General features: G+C 40.3%; 1 protein-coding gene across 1 annotated transcript; it reads left to right on the plus strand.

Annotated features, from left to right (window-relative positions):
• The first annotated feature begins 1,163 nt into the window (after positions 1-1,163).
• Positions 1,164-22,246, plus strand: LOC117549506 (interferon alpha/beta receptor 1b-like). Its single transcript, XM_034221493.1, has 8 exons — positions 1,164-1,334; positions 12,249-12,378; positions 13,284-13,474; positions 15,854-16,014; positions 17,999-18,152; positions 19,831-19,985; positions 20,107-20,273; positions 20,597-22,246. The coding sequence occupies exons 1-8, from the start codon at positions 1,280-1,282 to the stop codon at positions 20,802-20,804; spliced, it is 1,221 nt and encodes a 406-aa protein (XP_034077384.1). The 5' UTR covers positions 1,164-1,279; the 3' UTR covers positions 20,805-22,246.
• Positions 22,247-23,276: the final 1,030 nt, after the last annotated feature.

Genomic DNA, 23,276 nt, shown 5'->3' on the forward strand with positions numbered 1-23,276 from the left:
CTCCAAAATGGTGGAATGAGCTCCCCATTGACATCAGGACAGCAGATAGCTTACACACCTTCCGGCACAGATTGAAAACTCATCTCTTTCGACTCCACTTCGAGCGATAGAACTATTAACTAAGCACTAATAAAGGACCTAAAGCCAGTTGAGTAGCACTTGAAATGTTTTTGCTCTATGAAAGCTGATGTACTTATATGATTCTGTTTTCTTCAAGTTTGTATTTTGTTGGTCGAACGCACTTATTGTAAGTCGCTTCGGATAAAAGCGTCAGCTAAATGCAATGTAATGTAATGTAATGTAATCATCAATCAGATCATCGATCATATAATATCATAATATATGCAGTGCAACACTTACATTGTCACATACTGTTGACATTAGGTTGACGAAACACTCAACTCAAATGTAATTGAAGTCAGATCCACTCGTGTCTTAGATGGGGCAGTGATATCACAAACCTGTTACGCTTTCAAACACTCGGTAGTTTATTTATTTTTTAACCAGTTGTTCTATATTCACCTTGCAGGTGCAACTATGTGCTGTATCCTAGATTATATGTTGAAGTCATGGATGTTTAAAGTTCATATTTGTCTAATATTAGTTTACTAACGCTGCGCTGTCAATACACTTGTCCCCTTTTGTGATTGGTCAAATGTAGCTAACCCCGCCCCTTTCACGTGAACGCGCTCTCAGCTGGAGAGAGAAACCGCATTTACCGAGTTGATAACCCGCGTCGTAGGACCGCTTAGCGAGGTCTCATTTGTTAGGGTTAACTCACACATATCCAGGGTCTGTTGAACTGGCTTCGTAGAACAGGGCACAGGTGGCTGCAGAGCAGCGCTAATGTCAAAGACACAAACATTATACATTATATTTTTATTTTACCAGGATGCGACAAAAATATTAGGGAAGGCTTAGCCTTCCCCAGCCTACAGTACCCGCCGCCCCTGGTTGGAGGAGGAATTAGAAAGCTCGGGAGATGGAAGAGGTTTGCTATGGATGGCATGTATGCATGTGGGATAAAAGTATTGTTACAAATATTTATTTTGACTTAGTTTATTGCTTGTTTGATAATTAAAAAAGAAAACATAGTAAAGAGTCATTATAAAAAAACAGATGCTTATGTTGGTTTGACTTGGCTATTATTTTGAAAGGAAACCGGAAGTCCACGTCCAATCACTGGCAGTCGCAGAAGGTGCACTTCCAGCGGCGGAGATTCTGGACGGAGGCGACGAGTGCCTGTAAAAAACAGTCAATACCTCGAAGAATATCAACCATGTCTGCTGCTTTCTACGTTTGCTTTCTCCTTTGGTTCATCCAGACCAACACAGGTAAGTTAGTTTTCTGTTTAACGTTCGTCATTGAGTTTCCCCTCACACGTTACCTGTTAGCTCATTTGGCAGTGGCCGTGGTGGCTAATGCTACATGTTAATTTATCTAAAACACACGGTTTTAAACACACTTAGCTAAACTGTGTTACAGGCCTAACGTTAGCTCTTAGCTTTTCATAACGTTACTTGATGTATTGGAGATCTAAACGTATTAAGGAACGTCCACTTTGGCCTTGTCTTAGCCTGTTGTTTTCGGTTTCTAGCTAAATTAAAGATGGGCACATGTATTTCTGTTAGCGAGTCGCACAGTAATACATGTTACAACTGCAAGATGATACATGCTCACATTTAAGCTAGAGGTGCTGAAGTGGTTTGTCTGAAATGCTCAGATAATCAGAAAGTGCTTCTGTGCAATGACAGGCAATGTCGGTGCTTCCTGTCAATAACAATGATGCTAGATGGTTACAAGTAGAAACAAAGGTTTAACATGCTTCAGTTTAGACAATATGAGCAGTACAAATAAGTTCACTCAAACGGTGCAATCTAAGATCAATCAACATGTTATGGATCATGTACAAGGTGAATATGCTGTTTTCATTTCATAGCAGGGCCGGTTTATTTATACAGCACATTCCAACACTAAGCATTGCAAAGTGCTGTACAAAAGAACATTACAAGCAACAATTATATTGCAACAGAAATTCATTTTAAAGTGAAACTTAAATACATTTAAAACAGAAATTATATATTTTGTAAGCCTTGTTTTAATCGAAGTTATAGTTGTAGCACACCTGCAGTTTTCTGGTAGATTCTGTGTAATTGTTTTATTTGCAGTATAATACCTGACCTCTTCTCCACGCTTAGTTTTGACTGGGAACAAAAAGCAGAAGACCTGACACTTCTGCATGGTTCATGTTGTAGCAGAAGACCAGCCTTGTGTGTTGGATAACACAATCCCTCTCACACACTTCCTGCCCTGAAGCACAGAGAAACCTGCTTGTGATGTTTGGCCTCTACCATCCACTGTAGTCAGCTCCTAGTTTCTGAACCGCCTGTACATTTGTTCCTCAGTACAAATGAGGCCATGATTAAAGTTATTCAAAGCATACAATTACTTACACTCCGATTATCAAAATAGTATAGTAGGGCTGCCCTTGACCAAATATTGTCCTACCAATAGTCTTCAGTTCAATAAATGAGTTGGCTAGTCATCGCACTTTTATGATGATTCATTGTATTTATTTTTGGCTTCAGGAAATGGCTTTAGTTCCAGTGCATAGAAAGAACGTTATGGGTAACATCATGGTACGTTGGGCTACATATCAAATACAACTGTAATAATGAGGCTTATAAATATATACTATGATGAATGGTGCTGGTAAAGATTCTTCCATTTTGTTCATGTATTCTGTCAACAACAACAGACACACGCCCAAAACGAAACCACTCTTGGACATAAATGACTTTTGACCAGGCGCAGCTCCAGGAAAAAGTCAGAGGGGGTTTTCTGCCCGATGCGACAATGCAGTGCCCAGAAGGAGTTTCATTTGTATTTAACTTATGCAAATAATAGACTAATGAAAAATTGCTCGACTAACACTTTTTGAGCCGACTAAAGTTTGGTCCACTAATGGGGAACATTCTTAATAAATAGAGGCAGATTTTGTGAAAGCATGTAAACATAACCTTTTGACATACAGTGTCCACTTGTTAGAGGAGGACGGGCCACATATTGCAATAAAGGTGTAAATGCAAATAGATGTTACAGTAAGTCTGTTTTAGTGTAGAGAACATGTGATCTTAAAAAGCTTGTTTTGAAGCTTTTGATGCTTTCTGTTCCTTTTTGAAAGGAGTGGAATTTTCTCAAATCCCTGGCCAAGCTCTGCATGTCCTTGGAATACAAATCATTTAGCAGCGATAAGATCTAGCCTTTGTTTGTGTGTTTGTTGGCTAAGTAGAGCTTTCCTTTTCCTTCCACTCAGAGGAAGTTATTTATAAAAGGCCCAGTTCACAACATCGGATATTTATTTTTTATAGAAGAGTGCCTCTGTAAACCAGCTCCTACAGAGAGTGTTGCATTGTGGGTTGTTTACACTCTTATTGTTGCGAGCAAATGTCAAGTCCGGTTTTTGTCTTTATTTTTAATTCAGCCCTAAAGTCTTTAGATATAGAAAGCAAGGCTCTCAGGATAAGGACTCTCTTTTCCTCAGATTCATTGTATCTCGGGGAAGTGTGCTGTACAAAATATTCTTCCAAACCTGATGTTCAAAAGCCAGTGAAATGATCAGAGCTAATACAATATTCAAAGTGTATTTCAGTCAGACAACTTACGTGTTTCTTAATATGTTTATTATAGCAGCATATAGTTTGAGTTTGGCGTCTAGGCGCGGGCCTCATCACTCCACAGATGTACAAAGAACATTGAGTGATGATTAGATTACTATCCCCCGAGCCTACAGGTGGAAGCTGGGGTGGTGGGGGAGCAGCAGCAGCAGCATGAAACACAGCAGCAGGAACATGAACGCAGCAATAGCAAGTGAACACAGCAGTGGCAGCACAGCGAGGCAGAGGCAGGAAGACCTGGCAGCTTAAATAGAGCGCCATGTTTAGGAGAATGTGTTTAGTTGGTTGTGAGAGGGACGAGGTGCGTCATGTGTTAATGTATCATTGGTGCTCCAGTTGACTGCCTGAACTAGCTCGCAGGCTTCGCCCCATGTGTGATTGAACAGGATTAGTTATTTGTAAAGCTCTACTAAATTCTTGCAAAACATTTCATTGCGAGTACCTCTCAGCTAGGAATAATAGAGTAGGACTCCTTTTTCATTTGTTTGGTCAACATAAATCAAATTGACCGGTTTTATAAAGCTGAGCCGAGGCATTCATTCAACAATATGATTTATCATCCTTCAATAGATCCATTTTGTGATAAAAGTTATGTATTAAGATATTGTGCAAAAAAGCCATGTATTAATTGAATTGCAAGAAACATGCTATTGTGGTATAGTTATGAAATGAGTGATGAGCGATATTGAGGAAGATTTGAGCCACGTTGGCCAAACGTATACTCATCCACCTCCCCTCAGGTGACGGGTTTCACTTCAGTGTGATGCAGTTTCACTCATACGTATATGGTGTGCCACACCTTTAATACCTGCGGCCTGATGTTACTCAGTGCTATGGAATCTTCTCTGTGGGGGCGAAGGAGGCTTAAACAGACTTTCTTCCTTTATATTTGTGTTACTTACAGTTTGAAGAGTTGATGGTTTGGATGGTATTAACGATGTGTTTGCTCAAAAATAAAATAACAAACTTTTACATGTGCAACAAAGAAAAGAGGCATTTACAATATTCAAAACAAATAAGCAAAACTCAAATAAAATAACAAACAACTTAGGTATTCTTTCTTCTTGATAAGGCTTATATAACTTACTAACTTAAAGGGTAGTTTAATGGTTAAACACTGTTGTCTTGCTAGCAGGTTGCCCATCATTGTCCCTTTAGAGAGGCACAGTGGGAATTGTAGTCTTTAATAGTCTGTTGACTACAGACGTCAACATTAGGTGGCCTTTCTTATCAAATGAAAATACTGGCTCTAATAATATCTTAATGCCCTGCAGGTGAACACGCAGGGTTTTTAGTAACCTTTCCTCTTGCTAACCAGAAGTTTTTCTAATGATACAAGCATTTGGTGACTGGTGCTATTTGGAGCATTCGGATACATTTTGAATTATATTCATCTCAGTATAAATCTGGCTATTGTTTTAAACTGGTTATTGTCCTACAGGGTTTTATTTGTCCTCATTCTAATCAAATGTAGAGCTAAACTGATCGTTTTTGTGTCAGATGAAAACAAGATTTGAAAAAGGTCACTTTTGATCTTATACAATTGTTATGAAGTATTTATTTGACAGTTTTTTAAAGTGTTTCTCATCAAACGTTGATTATACCAGCTTTATAGATAACCCTGGCTGGCAACTCTACTCAATTCTACAAGTTTGCTAATCAACAATTTGGCTGTTGATATAATGCTCTCTACATGAACTATTTACACACTATCTGAGATGGTTCTGTCCAAGACATACATCACTCTTTGATTCTTTATCAAGGTATTTGGTCAAATCAAATGATATATTTCACCAAATTAGCTACCTCCATGATGCAATCATATTCTAGGGTTGATTATTGCTGCTTTACAAAATATTTACAGAAGGAGGTATTTGATACATATTCATCAGTAATGTGAATATAATGATCTTCTAGAACAGTACAATAAGTTCAGAGAGTAATAATAATTAAAACTGCGGTCGCACTTGTGCGCGCAGTGATGAGCGGGCCCTCGCGTCCGTGCGCCTGTCGGGGAGGGCAGCCGGTCGTCCCGGCGTCAAGCAGACGTGCGCGAGTCCTGGGAAATTAGACGTTTCTCATTTCTATAATTTTCGCGTCCCAGACTCCCAGGTCCTCCGGCAGCGACCCGGAAACGGATGTCGAAGGAAAACAAATGTCTCTAAAGGCTCGTCGAGGATCGATTATCGAGGAGGCTGTCTGGAGGAGCCGTAACCGAGGATACACTGATTTAGAGGAGAGAGGAGTGTCTCTGGAGGAGCTATAACCGAGGGTACACTGAAGTATTCTCCTGAGACGATTTCAGCCAACACAGTGATGTTTAAAAGCGGCGTGACGCATGGCTGGACTTCTGTCAACGAAGCACAGCTCTGCAAACTGTTCCCGTTGTGATTATAAGTTATTTGAGATGATCAAATGTGCATCAGACTTTCTGCCCTTTACCGTTTGTTTACTCACTAATCACATGTCCCCTGGATGTTAGGTGATGTTACAGTGAGAACAGCTGCTGAGGTCAGTGCAGAAAGCAGAACAGTGTGTATAATATATATCGCTCAATAATAAATGTAACAGGCCTACATGTCACACTTTATTTGTAGGCTTTAGGAGATATCTACAAATAAACATTAGGGTTAGGGTTAGGGTTAGGGTTAGCGAGTGTCTTTTGTAATGAATATGCTGCCAGCAAAGGGCGCAGGGGTAAAGTGCTATTTTTATAGGTGGTGTGTGGACCTCACATAGGGGGGTCCGGGGGCAAGCTCCCCCGGGAAGATTTTTAAATATTGAAGTTAAAAGCATCAATCTGGTGCACTTTGAGAGCAAAATGAAGAGATCTATGGATACATCTCTCAACACCCATGAAACAGAACTGTAAACAGATTTACTTTTTCTTTATGGATATTTTACAAATCACTCCCCTTTTAAACTGTATTCTTTTTTTAATGTCATATAGTATTTCATACCTGTTTTTAATTTATTCTCTTATTTTTTTATAACTATAATGATCATATAAACGTGTGCCTCGGAAATAATTGTTTACATTAATGGTGACCAAAACGTTTGAGACCCACTGAGATAACACTGAGAGAGTCCTTTAGCTCACTGAGTCTCTCAGTCTGACAGGAGAGGACTCTCCTCCACTTTGGTGTTGAAAAAACTCCTTGCAGTATATCCGTTAGCGTACCTCGCTAGCACCAGAAGCTAACAACTACGATCTCCGGTACCGGTGCGCTCTCTCTCTCTCTGAGTGCATGCACACAAAATGGCTCGTTACACACACACACACACACACACACACACACACACACACACAGAGCCGAGCTTTAATGAAACACAGAGAACCAGACGTAATAGTACTGTATTATATTATTTTCAATCAATAATTTTTCAAAATATGATTATTATTTTTTTATCTTTTTTTTTTTTTTTAATAACCATTTCCCCCCCTGGTCTCTCGCGCCCCCCCTGTCATGCCTCTGCGCCACCCTCCACCGATGCTATATACGAAGTTTGGTGTTGAAAAACTGAAAATTTAAATTTAAGTGAATATTTAACTGTTTATGTAAATTTGCCAATTAAAAAAAAAAATGTGGGCGAAGCTTAGGGTTCCCATGGACTTATTTGTAGAGCAGGTACTCCCGGATATGTGTGCACAATTTCAGGTCATTCGGAGTTACGGTGCGACTTTGTTATTTTTTTCCAAAATCGGATTTTGATAGGTGGCGCTAGTGAGCAGGTTGGAATATTTAACCCATTGACTCCAGAATATTGAATTTTTTACCGGTCCTGGCGTCCGTGCAAAATTATACAACTTTGTCAGCATCCTAAAGGCCTCAAAAACAGGTCGAAAGCGCAGAAAAATAATAAGAAGAATTCCACCAATAACAATAGGTATCCTTGCACTTCGTGCTAGGACGCCGTTGGGTCCTAGCGCTTCGTGCTCGGGCCCTAATAATACATTTTATTTTTAGTTGCCTTTCATGACACCCAAGGACACCGTACAATTTGTTAAAAAAAGAAAGAAAACGCTAATGGGCAACAGAACATGATAAAAACACAAACAGGAAATCATGGAGGAGACAGTCAAGTGGACACAAATAAAACATATAATGGGGAGCACTACACTGAGTAGGCAGATTTGAACAGGTGGGTTTTTAATTGGGATTTGAATATGGTGATTGTGTCTGACTGTCGGATGTGCGGGGGGAGGGAGTTCCAGAGTCTGGGAGCAGTGCAGCTAAAAGCCCGAGCACCCATGGTGTAACCATGGTGGAGACCAGGGGTGCCCACACTTTTTGGGCTGGTGAGCTACTTTTGAAATGACCAGCTCACCGAGGTCTACCAACCAAAAATAAAATCCCAAATTGCAAGGGTTGCTGAATAACACATTTTATTTATACATGGGATAATAGGGCTGCAACAAACGACTCATTTGATAATCGATTAATCTATCGATTAATGAAACGATTAATCGACTATTCCGACTATCACTGTATGCCTTTTCTCAAACAATTTCTCAAACAATTTCTCAAACGCTCTTGTTTAGCCATCAACTTTTAGATTTAGCTTGAGGTTGTTTTAGGCATGTGGAAACTAACAATGAAGACAATAAAGATTAATACTTGATTCAAAAATACATATATTATTAAATTAACAAATTGTTTACAAAACTAACATTGCTTTTTATTTAAATAAAATAAATAATATTTCAAATCAAAAGAAACAACAATGTTTTAACAAATCGTATTAAATAATCTGATGACAGAACTGTGAACAGAATAGCTGAAACTTTAACAAAATAAAGAGTAACTCAGTTTCCTCTAATCATTAACCCATGTTTGTATAATTGAGTTAACTCCATGTGTTAATGCTAGCATACATAACACCTGACGTGGAAACGTTACTCGTGGATGGGGCTACAGAGCTGCTAGAAAGACAGTCGAGCCCGGTGCATTCCTCCGTCTGAATGTGGTGCACTTTTGCTAAATGTTTGACACATTGCTCGTGTTACCGCCCTCACATGCTGAACTCTCTTGGCAAGGAGCATTGTCCGCCTCAAGACGGGTAACATTTAACAACACCTTGGAGCGCTTCTCTCCGCCATCTCCTCCGTGTGTTGCTGCTTGTAGCAGCCGTGTGTGTGTAAACTGCCCCGCCCCCTCGCGCACAGACGGGGGGGAGAGATCTCGTCTGGATTGGAAAGATAAAAAATACACCGACCATAGACGCATTTGTTTGTCTTTTTGCATGTTAGAAACGAGTTGGCGACACTAAGACTGCGAGATAATATTTGTGTAGCAATAATACATGACCTTTCTCAACTCGCTACTCGGAGGGAAGTCGCTGCTATGCCTTGTGAACACTCCGATAATGCCTCTCCACGTTACCTTTCTTTGGCAGAGCGACGCTTGCTTTACAAATAAGGCAAATAACCTTTGAATGTGACATCACAAACAAATATTCTTCCTCCCATTCTGTGTGGAAGTGGTTTGTCTTTAGCTTCTTGCTCGGTCCCGCACTCATTTTGTTGTTTGTCTCTTGTTTGTCTGTTTAACTAATTTGAGTTTTCCCGGCACTTGACTGATTTTGTATCGCTTTGCATTCTGGGTTAACAGATTGGAAAGCGATAGGTCGCTTTTTCTGTCAATCAAGTAAACTCCTGAATTAAGTGGCAGGGAGGAGGGATCAAAACCTGTTTTGTCTATTTTAACGGAGCTGGATTTCTTTTTTTTTTAATGACTCGCGATCTACCAGCATGTCGACCGCGCTCGACGTACTGGGCAGCTCTGGTGTAGAGTCACATCACTTTACTGTAATGCAGACTTTAAACCAGGAAAAGACAATTATGCCATACCAGGGTTTTGTCTAAATGGGTAACAGGGGCTCTGCAACCTCTTACTTTTGGCGTGCGCCCTCATACCAAATGCTGAAAATGTGCCCCATACATTTTGAAGTGATGCCAGAAAACAATATTTCTGTTTGTCAAAAACTGTATAATTACTCCAAAAATATGAAAACCGTGTCAAATAGAGCGTCAGACGGCATAGACGGCTTTGTTTTTACAGAGCTCCGATGTTGTGTTGTTTTTTACGTCCGTGGCGCCATCTTGTATACAGGCTTCATGTGCTCGTGAGAATTGATATATATATACAAGATCAGCGCCATAGTATTGCCCTCATACTATATTTTTCAAAAAGAAACCTGCATACTATGATATTTACCGTAATAACTAGTCTCATATCGAGGAATCATTACTGGTTGTGATCTGATATTGATGGGTCATACAACTCAGCTCTTACATTTTGTTTTGTTTATTTATAGTCCAGCGTTTTTTGATCAGTTCAGTTGTTGAGGGCAACTCTGTGAATCATGGAAAGGCTGATTGTGAAACCATTAGCGTTTGATTTAGCAAGTTGAAACGTGATATTTGAACCGCACTGCGGAGAGGGTGGTGTTGGTCAGACAGTACAGAAAGCATTGCGCAAGAAAAAGAATGAGGAACTGAGTCAGTGAGGAAAATAGTGTCACCTCATCAGTCCACAGGGACCTATGAAGCTTAGTCACACAAAACAGACAAATCACAGTGAGCTCTAAGAAAAGCCACCCCTGAAACAGTCTCTATTCCTCCCTCAGATTTCCTCTTTTGGTCTTTCAAGGTCAGTTTCCGTACAGTCATGTGGGAGGCCTCAGATAATCGTGGCACAGTTTTACGTGTGTTATTGGTCGCTTGTGTCGGAAATCTTCAGTAAAGACACAATAATACAAGTCCTACTCTGCAGACAGGTGTCTTGCTGGGCCATACTTACTCAGCGTGATTATTTGTTCCACTGCTGTAAGCTGGATATTTCACTTGACTTCCTAGCATGGTTCTTCTTTGCTCAGGTCTCAGACACATGAAGCACACTTCCCCTTTATTTTTGTTTCTCTTTGCTGGTACATTCTAAGCATTAAAGTGTTGGCATCCTTCTTGGAAAATGTGGGTCTTTTAGTCCATCATATTTCCAAACACATGTTGAAGCACGTGTTGTTTTTCTCATGTTGTCAGGAAAGTTGGTTCAGCCTCACTTCCATTGTTGCTGCTTGTGTTTCAACAGCTGTAACCTCAGCCAAAAAATACTTTCATTTCCCACTACTTCTTGCCCTGGTGATATTCTGATCATGAAACCATATATCAGGTTTTAAGAAAGAATAGCATGTAACTATAATATGTTATATAAGTAAAGCATTTTAGTGTTGATGTTAGTACTAATATAATATGTTAAATCAACTACAACATGTTAAATAACTTGAGTGGCCTTTTTTAAATAATGATGGTTAACAATGAATATTAACTGTTAGTGCTGCTTTCTGTACCTTTATCTCTCTCTCACACACACACACACACACACACACACACACACACACACACACACACACACACACACACACACACACACACACACACACACACACACACACACACTAGCTTATATTAGTTTTTTATCAATACCGTAGATGGATAAGCACTTTTCCATTTGTCACTATTCGAAGCCTCGTATATCGTTGTCCTCCTTGCCATGGAGTTCCATTGTTGCCCAAAACAAGTCAAGCACATCAGTGGGACAAACTGTTGTGCAACATAACCATGAACACACACACTGTAGTTTATTAACCCTCGATACACACTTCACGGTTTGGTTTGTACTTTGGTGTTGGGAACATGGTTGCGTATTTATCTTTGGAAGAACATGAAAAATGGAATGTCCACGAGTATGTGGGTTATTCCCTATCTTTATTCAAGAGCGGGGTCTTTACATTTGAGAGCATAATTGATTGATTTCTCGTTCAGAATATGTATTTCTTTCCCTCTACCCTGTCCTCGCACTCAAACAGTGCCTGCTTGCGCTCAGATCTGCTCTGCTTCTGCTCAAACTGTACGCATGCACTCAGATATATTGCTGCTTACAGAGTTCCTGTGTTCCAGCTTCAAACCTTCTCCTCGCACTCAGGCTGTTTCTGTGCGCTGGTCAAATGTCTGCTCTCAGATTTCTACTCTGCACGCTTGGATTTGTTGTGCAACTACCCCGTCAAAATGGGGGTAGTTTCACTAGTAGGTGACTACTGAGTCCAACAGGATCTATCTCACGAATAACTAATGGAACAACAAATAATTCCCTCATCAAATTGAGCAGAAGTGGCTTGATGTTGTTCTCAGCAGGGACTTTGACAGAATATTTCTTCTGTCAGGAGCTCCATCAAGCCGTGTAGGACAGAGAGTGAATACACATACTTTACAGAGATGCTTTGAGAAACCAATGTGAGTTTGGAACATTGCAGAGTATACATCTATTCTAGTAGACCTCAACAATGGAGTTATGATCAGTAGAAATGGCCATGACATGGGACCTTTAAGGAAAATGTTTAAATTGTAAGAATAATATCCTTCTCTTCTTCCTATATGATAATACATTGAAAATATTTGGGTCATATGATAAGCCAACTAATATATAATGAATACAAATGTCAAATGCAGTTATATTAATGTTTTAATCATTGACGTTTTGTTTATTCATGTGTTCTCCTCTCGTGTATTAGCCGGAGCACAGCTGCCCCCCCCACACAACTTGAACGTTATCTCCATGAACACCAACTACACCCTGATCTGGGACTGGGACCAGGGCTCTGCAGAGAGTGGCGACGTCAACTTCACCACACACTATGTGGCGTAAGTCTCACACGTCACACATGCATGAGCAAGAGGAAGCAGGCACACTGAGTTTGTGATGAAAATATCCACTTTGAGTCTGAGGGATTTACCTGTGAAGCTTTACTTTGGCATCATCTCCTCTAAGAGAACTCATCCTGTTTAAACATTTAGGTGATTAGAACCAAGATGGTAGTTTTAAAAGAGGTTAGTTTTTTGTTAGTAAGATTGATGTTTTAAGGTGTTTCTTTGCTTCAGAAGTGATGTGACTCAAGTGTTCCTCTATCTGGGGCCAGCAGCATTGTGGACTAAACATTTCCCATTGCAGTCAGCTGACACTGCTGTGTGTAAGGCTGAGAGGCAGGATGTGACCAGAGAGTTCAGACACTGCCTTGGGCGTTAGAGCTAGGACAGATGGGAAGTCATTTCATTTAGGATTTGACACTTTCCACAGGTTTGTCTTCCTGCTGATAATATCCTTTATGTGTAACACTAGTGGTTTTGTATGCGTTGATATTCTTTACAATGCGCATCACAGCCTTACTGAGACTGTAGTGTCAGAAAGAAATGAAGGTGAATCCACACCACAGAAAACAACTACAAGTATTTCCTGGCAAACATTGGAGTATAGTCAGCAGGTTCTCATGCTTGAGTTGAGAATAACAAAATAAAGTTAGTGCAAATTGTGGATGATGATCACATTTGAATGATCTTTGATTCATTAGCATGTGCAATTTCCAAAATGTGTTTCATGTGAGGTTTTTCTCTTGTGCAATGTTAGACATAAATACAGATTTACAATAGAATTGTGCAATTCCACAAAACATAAACTACCTTATCGTTTGCTTCAATTCATTTTCAATTAAGGCTGTCTAGTTGTTTTCAGTTGAGGATGATACAAAATGTTTTGTTTCTCTTCCCTTCAGGAAGTTCATGCTGAAGTCTAAGAAAAAGAGTCCGAACTGGAACACAGGGTGTGAGACGACGTCACGTAGGTCATGTGACCTTACAAATAAGAATCTGTTCTACCTGGGCATCTACGTGTTTCGTGTGCGAGCCAGTGTGAACGGGACTGACTCTGATTGGGCCACGAAGGATTTCTGCCCCGATGAAGAGGGTGAGAGAAACGATGAGAAGAAAACGAGTGGGGCGAGGGACAATCAGTCCTCCCTGTATACCAGTGGTGTATTGTAACTAAGTACATTTACTCGAGTACTGTGCTTGTGTAAAAACAAATCTAGGTATTTTCACATTATGCTGCTTTATAGTTTCACTCCAATACATTTATTTTACATATTTAGTTACTAATTACTTTGCAGGTTTATTTGAAGTTACTTCATATTTAAATTGACACACAATATCATATATTATTATAGGTTAAGCTACCCAGTAGTATGTCAGTTCATTCAAATAAACCCCCCATTTTGCATAATGAGTACTTTTACTTTTAGCCCTTACTATTTTTCAATGCTAATACTTTTTTCCTTTTACTTAAGTACACTTTTGAATGCAGTATATGATCTCAGGTGTAGCATCACACACCATCAACAGTAAGAAAAACATGCTCTGACAAGATAGAGGAGAGTACAACCACAGAGTGATGTTCAGAGAGCTGTGGCTGACATGTGAGGAAAGGTAACCTCTGCATTGTGTTTTGAGAAAGCCGCTCTGAACTATCAAACCACAGTGAGAGACGTCAGTTAAGATCACGTGAGAAGTAAACATCTCCATCACGTTTTACACAGCTTCACCAACTTTAGAAAATCACACAGGCAGACATAACTGGAGGTGCAGGTTCAAACTCACACTGCCATAGAGGAGCTCAGATTGAGTTGAGTCTCAAAATGATTAAATACTATGAAAGATGTATAGCAACCCACACAATAGTAAACTAAGATCAGAGAAAAGTTCACTAAGCAGTAAGACTATGGGCGTCTCCAAACTGACCTACTTGTAGTTCATGTAGGTCAGCAAGGCAACATGCAAAAAACTAAAGCTGAGGCAAGTAAAACATAGTTACAGGGTGTTGTGATTCATTGGTTCACTCTAAAGCTGGATCACAATGTGAACACATGACACCAGCATCTGAACACATCCTGAAACAACCGTCAGAGTTCAATTCAACCAGTGTATGACCTATTTCCTACTCAAATGCCAGTAAGTTGCCTTGTGCTGTCTCATTTGAATTTGTCTGGCTCCGAAGAGTGCACAAGTCTCTTTATTTGTTTAATCGTCTAGAAAATTGTCAATCTAATCAATTATTAAAACATTCGTAATACAAAATGTTACAAAGTATTTAAAATATTCTTTGAAATGTTTATCCAAAGAAAGTCATAGAAGATGCATAAATTGTATATTGAGCTATATTTTAGAAGATGGTAAAAGGGCTGTATGTATAAAGCCCTTTTCAAGTAACCACCTGCCCTTAGGAATGCACACACTCCCACACATTTGGCATTACAACTGGGAGCAAGTCATTGGGGCTCAGTATCTTGACTTCAGGGTCCAGGTATCAGCCTGATTCTGACACTTCCTAAGCCACAGCCTCCCGATGCATGTCACATTGAAACCCAAACCTCTTCTCCAACCAGTGAAATGCTTTATCTGGATCCAGTGCAGTACACTATGGTTCTATTGGGAAAGGACTGGGGTCCTTAATGATCCTGATCTGACCGGGTGAAATCATATTATTATTATTGTTTCGCTTATCAATGAATGTGTCAAACTTAGGACTCGATGCATCTTTTTCTTTGTAAGATGTTGGAGGAAATAGCAGCACAACTCTTAGTTCCCTGTTGATGTGTTCAAATGTCTGACCAACAGTCTAAAACACAAATATATTCAGTTAAATGTTTTATAAGAAAAAGAAAAGCAGCAGGTCCTCCCTTCAGAAACTGTACCCAACAAATGTGGTTTGGTAAAGCAACTATTAATTAGTTAGCAAAATCATGGTAGTCCATATATTTGTTGTGACTAGGGCTGTCAATCAATTTCAATATTTAATCGCGATTGTTTGCATGTTGTCTATAGTTAACTCACAAATCCAGATTCATACTCATATTTTTTATCTGTTTTGAATGTACCTTTTTAATGGGATAATGACATTTAATTTAATTTAACTAACTTAAAGTTAAGAACAATCTTAAGGTACAGCACTTCAGCTGAGTACTTACATTTTATGCTATTTTATACTTCTACGCCACCACATTTTAGAAGCCAATACTGAACCACACTTATCTGGCAGCTTTATTTACTTAAAAGATTGAGATTATTAGCTAATATAAATGAAATAATGAAAATATATTGATATGTAATTATTGGTTTAGAGATCCAGCAGCCGTATACAAAGTAGTGAAAATTAGCTCCTCCTTCTTCTTGTTCTTCTTCTGTGTACAGTTAATATAAATGTTCTTTTTGATGATGAAACACGATGTTAGTGCTATGGCAGCTGTAGAAATACAAAGCCCCTGAACTATCCGTTCCTCTCTCCTGCTAGCTGCTCTGGGTCCTCCAAGCAAAGTGGCTCTTTCTCCTGAAGGCAGAAACCTGGACATTGTGATCTCCGACCCTCTGTCCAGCACCAACCGCTCCATGAGGGAGCATCATGAGGATCTGTACTTCCAGATCCAGTACTGGGAACGCCCTGCAGACGGTCAGGTAGGAGCTCACCTCACACCCCTCCGACAAATAGTTGGCCCAACCAGACTATATTTATTTGTAATACCAAAATAATTAGAATCCAAAAGTCCTCAAACTTCAACTTGTTGCTTTTGATGTTGGGACCAGAAGCCTGTTGTTCTGTGAAGACATACAGACATACAGTTTCAACCGTACAGATCTACAGACACATATTACAGCAGAAGAAAAAGCAACAGTATTCACACTTCCCATTTTCTGATCAGTCCCCAAAGACACCTGGTGAAACTTGAGGCTCACAGCGAGCCGCAGTGAGCACCTGCTCTCTGCTCCGTGTGTTCAGATGGTGTTCCTGTTTTTGGTTTCACTCGTGCCCTCTCTGCGGAGCAGGGGCTTCCTGTCTGCGCCACAAGGCAGTGAATGACAGAATAAGCGTCTGGTGCTTTGATTTCTTGCAAGCTGCTTGCATATAAAACTGGTTAGATGAGGAAGATGAGGTGATTACGTCTTAAAATAACCCAGAGCTAAAGAGAATGTCAAATGTTTTGGATAAAGGCCACAGCATACACTTCTAAGCTGCATAGAGACGATACACCGTATATTGCCACACAGTATGCCCCAAGGCAAACAAGTACTCTACTAGACATTTTATGAAGCTAAATAGGTGCATTATACATTTAAAAAGAATTGTACTTTACAAATACAATTGGTATTATACATTTCTTATTCTACACTAACTTTTCATGTCTTAAAAACGTTTACATTATTTGTTAGTAATGAAACAACCTTTTCTTTTCAATATTTTTTTTATGAGCCACAAGCTAGCGACTCATTACCTCAAGTCATCAAAAAAGATGTTGTATCGCAGCTTGACAAAATAAAAGGTTTTAGATTATTTATAAGGACAGGGAAGAAAGAATTGTTTCTTTTTTTTTGCTTGTCTTTCTTTGTCTCAATATTACACTACCTTCCGGTGTAGCCGCATTTACATAGACAACAGTGCACTTGAGAAAAACGGAAAAAGCTGCATGAATACGGGCCCTTATGTAAACAGTATATATATGTTTCCTCAGAAAAAGACATCTCAGAGCATTGTTCTGGTGTGCCCCAGTGGCACTACACTTTGGAGTATAACAGAAACATTCAAATAGTTTATGGAAATATGTCATTTTCAGATCGTGGAACCTGAAAATGAGCTTTCCAGTCCTCTTTAAAGTAACATTTTAAACTTCCAGCCTGCAAAAACCAAACTTTCAAACTGTCATGCACAGCTCTGAACACTGTAGTGGTTTGATATGGGTTGATCTTTGCACTGAGCATCACAGCTTTACTGAGACACAAGTTTGTTTGAGAAATGAAGGCCAATCCAAACCAACCACAGGAAATATAATATGTCCGCTTTGAGAAACTTTATTTCCACACTATTAGTAGTAATACTGACTGTAGGCCATTGACGGTAAGGATGCACACATTTCTTCACCATGTGATGGCCCTCTGTGACCCAACAGACCTTTAACCAGCTCTGTGTGTACGTGCTGTTTGCTTTAAGAGCTCAGCTGGCTGACCACGACTGAACGGCCTATACACAAATAAGCTGTCTAAGAGTTTCCAGCACTAATATGACCACACTAAGATCTGTCCAGACTTTTGTGGTCACACTAATGCACCACATCTATAAAGTGACTCTAATGGACATTGTGTTGGGAGGCCCAGCTAGACCTGAACACTTATCATCTCCTCTAATATACAGTGTAGTGGTGACAATGCAGAATTGTAAAGTTGAATGTGCATTGAAGTGGACAATTGAGCCCAATGAGCTGCACATCATGTTCAAGTGTTTTTAATCTGTTCATCAGTAAGTTAATCTTAATAAAATGTGAATGCATGATATATAATAATGATGGGTTTGAGAAACTTCCCCCACCCCCTCACAGACATCCCAGCACAATGCAGACTTTGTGTTTGACTGTTAATGAAATGAAGTCTCCTCTGTGCTGTGCCCCAGGCCCTCAGAGGCCACTTTCTGAGCAGCAAGAAAAGAGTGGTGACGCTGTCCAACCTGCAGGCCTGGACCTGGTACTGTGTGAGTGTCCAGTCACGCTACGACTTCTACAACAAGAGCAGCAGCTTCACCCCCCCACAATGCACGCAGACTGAAGGTAGGAGCCTCATATACACTTCAGGGCTGGGTGATATTGAAATGATTTTACTTAAGATTTTGCTCCAAGAAAATCAAATTATCATCCAATAAAGAATATATATAAGATCAATTCTTTATAGGGACAGGGAAGAACAGTACATGCACGAACACAGAACCGTTTTAGAAAATGTTTTATTTTATTTCACTGGGTCTTTACTGACACTGAAATGACAGTAACTTCCTGATGTTACCTCGTCCTCCGTCTGTCTTTGTGTTCTGTCCCTGCTCTGCTCAGAGAAAAGTTGAACCACAGTTTTCTCTGGGTGCAGCTGCAGTGTCCTGGTTGCACCCTGAACAATTAGCACATGTACATTGACAACAGCGAACCAGAGCAAACCAAACACGCAGCGTGTGTACGGCCCCTTGGGTGAACAGTAGGGCTGTGCATCTTCACTGGTCTCACGATTCGATTCGATTACGATTATCCTGTCAACGATTCGATTCAATTCGATATCCCGATGTATCACGATTCATACCAATGCGTTGCATCCTCAATTGTCTATATTACTGCACATGGCTTATTTTTCATCAATGCATACATGCAGTAAATACATATGAACTCTCTTTTTATTATTTAGAAAGTGCTTCAGAAATCAATAACATAAATGTCTTGACATTCATTTATAAACCAAAATAAATGAACTGTATAGGTCTAGCCTTCCTATATCTGTGTGTGAAGTTGTTCCATCCTCAAAAACAAAAAAATAATGCTTCTGCAGTCTAGCTGCAGCTTCTAGCAACGGTCTTCTGTTAAAGAAAGGACACTGAATGTCCTGAATGTGGCATCACACACAGGACTTGAGTCTGAACACAGCAGACAACAGGAGTATTTACAACAGCATATACAAACTAAAATAGTGCATGTGGGTGCACACTTACATTCTCTGTCTTACTGTTAAATCCCATGAATGTATGAGATTAAATTAGCTTCATCATATCGCAGTGAATAATAAAGTTTCTATCGGGTCACTATCAGCCTGTCACTCATTATTTTCAGGGAGGGGGCGGGGCTTAGAGGAACAGAGGAGACGGTGATCGCGGAAGCTTTTTTCCTCCTGCCTTCACAAACTTTACACACGTATATATCGTCTGAAAATTGCTAGAGGACATTCATACTTTGCAATCCAAGACTTGATTAAATCCACCAAAAACCTGACATGATTGTAACGCGATTATTTTTGAAAAACATAAATCCCTGTGCCGCAGCGACACGGAGTGATTCAGAGCGAGTCCTTCTGCTGTGCCGCTGTCACGTCTGTTCCCTGATCTCTGCGTCACCGACCGATTTGATATTAAAGTGACAGGAAAAAAAAACGTTATAGTAAAGCCGTGGCCGGAAAATCAGGAAGCAACGTTACTACGCTATAACCGATTATCTTCCGTCACTGCATCGAGACCGAATCGTCCACGTTCGCATCGCAATGCATCGTAGAAGCGATTATTTTCAACACCCCTAGTGAACAGTAAATATATGTTTCCTCAGACAAATACTTCAGATTCTGCATTAATCTTGCCATTGTATAAATAAAATAGTATATGTATAAAATATACACTGAATAGCATGTCACAGGTAACGAAATTGTTTGTGCCAACAAATACAACTATGCTCAGAAAGATGTCATCGATTACTTTAACAGGAACCGTCCCGTGGTGGGAAATAGTTTTGTACTTCCTGCTCTCTCTGGTGATCTGTTTCTTGGTCGTGCTGCTCTTCATCTATGGCTTCTTTTGGTGCTTCAAGAAACTGAAGGCGACGTTTTACCCCTCCGTCCAGCTGCCTACCCCCTTCCAGGTAAAATCGGCACACCGGCCAAGTGAAGAACTATTCACACTGTTTACAAACATATCGTTCTATATTCAGTTCCACTAGAATCTCATGTTACTCTCTTCTCTGCTCTTTCTCCTCCCCTCAGTATCTCTATGACTCCTCTGGTTCTGACATTCCTCGCCTCCTCCCTGAGTCCGACTCGGAGCTGTTGTGTGATAAAGTGACTGTCTGCCCAGCCCCCCCACTCCTTGAGATCCACAGCCCACCCCCTGAGTTCCTGCCCGAGCCAACGGGCCTGGAGCCAGACAGCAGGTGCTTTATTTCTACATCAGACACTGCATTCAAAAGAAATACCCCAAAATGTTTTATTGGCTTTTATATTTAAATGTATGGAAGAGGATTTTTATAGATCAGATCAAAAGTGATTGTTTTTTTGTTCTGAGATAAGTCAGAATTATGAGAAAGTAATCCTAATTTTGAGGGAAACAGTCTGACTCTTTCTCAGAATTGCTGACTTTTCAGATCCAAAAAATCCCATGTGGCCCTTCTCCTCTTTGGGATTTACAACCTTCAAGTACTGTGTTCACATATCATCATGTACGTCGTGGTGAATGACTAAGTGTTCATGTCTCCAGCGGCAAACACAGTCGCAGCAGCAGTGGCAGCGGAGACTCCGGCATGTACTCCACCGGGGGGGGCAGCTCCAACCTGCGGCAGCAGCACTCCGGCCAGGACTCTCAGGGGCCCCTGGACTCGGAGCAGGTGAAGATGCAGGACATGGCTCCAGGGCTCAAGACACACCTCCTGGCTGCAGACGAGGGCATCGTAGACATGTGTGTGTGATGAGGCACACACACAGACGCTTCTTTTTACAAAAGCATTAAGCAGAGATATTCAGTAGGATGGAGGTTTGTGGAAATGTGCAGCGTGCCTTCTAAGACTAAGAAAACAAAAGATGAGCGACAGACTCAGGAGGAAGGACGGTTTTTTCACTGTTGATGTTCAGATCTACCTACTTGTTAGCGCCAACCAGAAGTACTGCTCTGTGCTTATTTTAATATTTGATACATTTCCTTTGTACAGCCTGTCTTCACCTTCATGCTGTGATTTGGTTTTCAAATCATGTTTATATCTATTACTTTCCTATCGCTTTTATGACTTAACATAAGTAGCTTATAGGTGCTAATAAGGTAGCATTCATTATAATAAGCAGAAAAGTGGAAGTAGGACACTTGTATGGAGTCTTCTCACAAAATATGATGACATTAATGTGATGGAGAAAATAATAACAAATAGCTGTAGAGTAATGCTTAACAGCTCCACAGCTCCACTGGCAGTGCTGGTCCCTGCCAGTGAAGAAGAAGGCCTGCAGACATGGCGTCGCAAACAGCTTCCTCTGGGGACAGACACTTGTGGAGTTTCTCCTCATGAAACTTTTTTTTAATGTGTGTTAAACAAAAGAAACAATGAGTTGGGAAACATATTTCTGATGTTTGTTTGTTTTTTATTTCTTCATACAATCAGTAAAGTAATTTAACCTGATTTTATACACAGATAAAAGATGAATAACGACTCATCTTAAAGTAACCTTTTCTTATGTGTTTATGTGAACTGTGTGAGGGAAGCTTGTAATTATAACTCAAGCTTTGGAATCCATGTATGATTCTTATAGAATCTTTGTACTATACTCGTTTAATTTGTTCATATTTAATTTGTATCAAATCTTTTTTTTTTCTCATTGGAGCTTTCCGCCTCTGTTCACCCATTTGTTTTTAAGTCTTAAGGAAGAGAACACATCCAGACAGTCCGTGTATGTTTTCCATTACATGTGTATCTCTGTCCACAAAGACAGAAAGAAGCAAACAAGTTGTAAATGTTGTGTACAGTTTATTAAACAAGTTCCATAACTTTGATTTGCTTTAGGACAACACATTTTCCTGGATCTGCAGTGCTACAGTAAGATGTACTGGTGACATTCATAGGCAGCAAGTGTTGTAAGGAAACAAAACAAGCTTCCTTGACTTCCAGTTTCGAAAAACAGCCTTGCCATTTCATTTCCCGGTGCTTGACACAGTGTGACTTCATACCTTCTTGCAATTTCCAATCTGCATTACTTCATCATCTTGCCCCTTGCTGTCTGTTGTAACCTGAAATTGTATGCAAGTATAATGTTCGTTAGTTAAGAAAGTGGTGATGTTAGTGTACGTCTCGTCCACCATCCAAACTCTATAGCCCTGTGTTAATGGACAATCATGAAAATGAAATAAATCCGCTCCAATACCAAACATTGGTGTCAAAGTGAGCGCTTTACTGTGCGTGGATTCCTGTACACACATGCTCCAGACTTATTACTTACAAGCAGGGTTGGGAGGGTTACTTAAAAAATGTATTCAGTTACAATTATAATGTTTTCTACTGGTCTTAGTAGCCCACTAACTACATTTCACTGACCTCCGTGGTTCTTTTTCACAGAAGACATTTAGACTTGTCCAAAATGGAAAAGAGGTCATACCAGCAACATTAACAATGAACTATACCAGAGAGAGGGACTTAAGCCCGCATTAACAATACCTGGATCAAAAAGTGATTATATTGTGGTGGGAGCACTGGTTCCCAGCGGGTACTCTAATGCCCCTTTCACACCAACGCGTTTTCAACTCCGGCTCGGAGCTGGAGCCTGAAAAGTACCGTTTTTTCCTGTTCACACCGCAGAGGCGCCGCCTCTTAGCTCCGGAATCCGGTTCACTTCCAGCTCCAAACAATTGTCGGTGTGGAGGCAAGAGCTTCGGAGCTAAGAGGCGGCGTCGCTTACGTCGAGGCGGGGGCAGGGGCAGATTCGTCGTTGAAGTAGATGCTGAAGACCACAAATAAGTCTTGCATTTCGCATGTGATGTTTGTAAAGTTCCAAGTAAAGTCGTCCCTTGTAAAGTCGTCCGATGCCTTCCATTTCGTAAGAGGATAACCAAAGCGAACAGTGCTTCAATACAATCGGCCATTGTTGTTGTTGTTGTTGTCGATGTGAGGGTTTTCCGCGCGGTTTGGATTTTATGAAGCAGGCACGTAAATGGTGACGTCATGACGCAGCAGCGGCAGCTCTGGGCGGTGTGAACAGAGCAGGTGCTTACATTAGAGCACCCAAACGACCTGAACTTCATCATCTGCTATCGTCCGCTTGATGAGTCACATCAAACACTTGTGTTACAAGTTTGCGTTATGCGCGCTAACTTATTGTCAATTTAAAAACCTGTAAAACTTTCTTTGTTCTATCCTAACACCAGTATGTGTGTTTTTGCATAGTGGCACACAGACTGTGGC

This window comes from Gymnodraco acuticeps, unplaced genomic scaffold (assembly GCF_902827175.1).
Source record: "Gymnodraco acuticeps unplaced genomic scaffold, fGymAcu1.1, whole genome shotgun sequence".
In the NCBI taxonomy this organism is placed as follows: domain Eukaryota; kingdom Metazoa; phylum Chordata; class Actinopteri; order Perciformes; family Bathydraconidae; genus Gymnodraco; species Gymnodraco acuticeps.

What these genes read in the sequence shown, in the direction of transcription:
- LOC117549506 (XM_034221493.1), top strand. Translation starts at nt 1,280, where the DNA reads ATGTCTGCTGCTTTCTACGTTTGCTTTCTCCTTTGGTTCATCCAGACC. An exon ending in TTCACCACACACTATGTGGC is followed by an intron (nt 12,379 to 13,283) that starts GTAAGTCTCACA and finishes TCTTCCCTTCAG; the next exon opens with GAAGTTCATGCTGAAGTCTA. An exon ending in ACAATGCACGCAGACTGAAG is followed by an intron (nt 18,153 to 19,830) that starts GTAGGAGCCTCA and finishes TTACTTTAACAG; the next exon opens with GAACCGTCCCGTGGTGGGAA.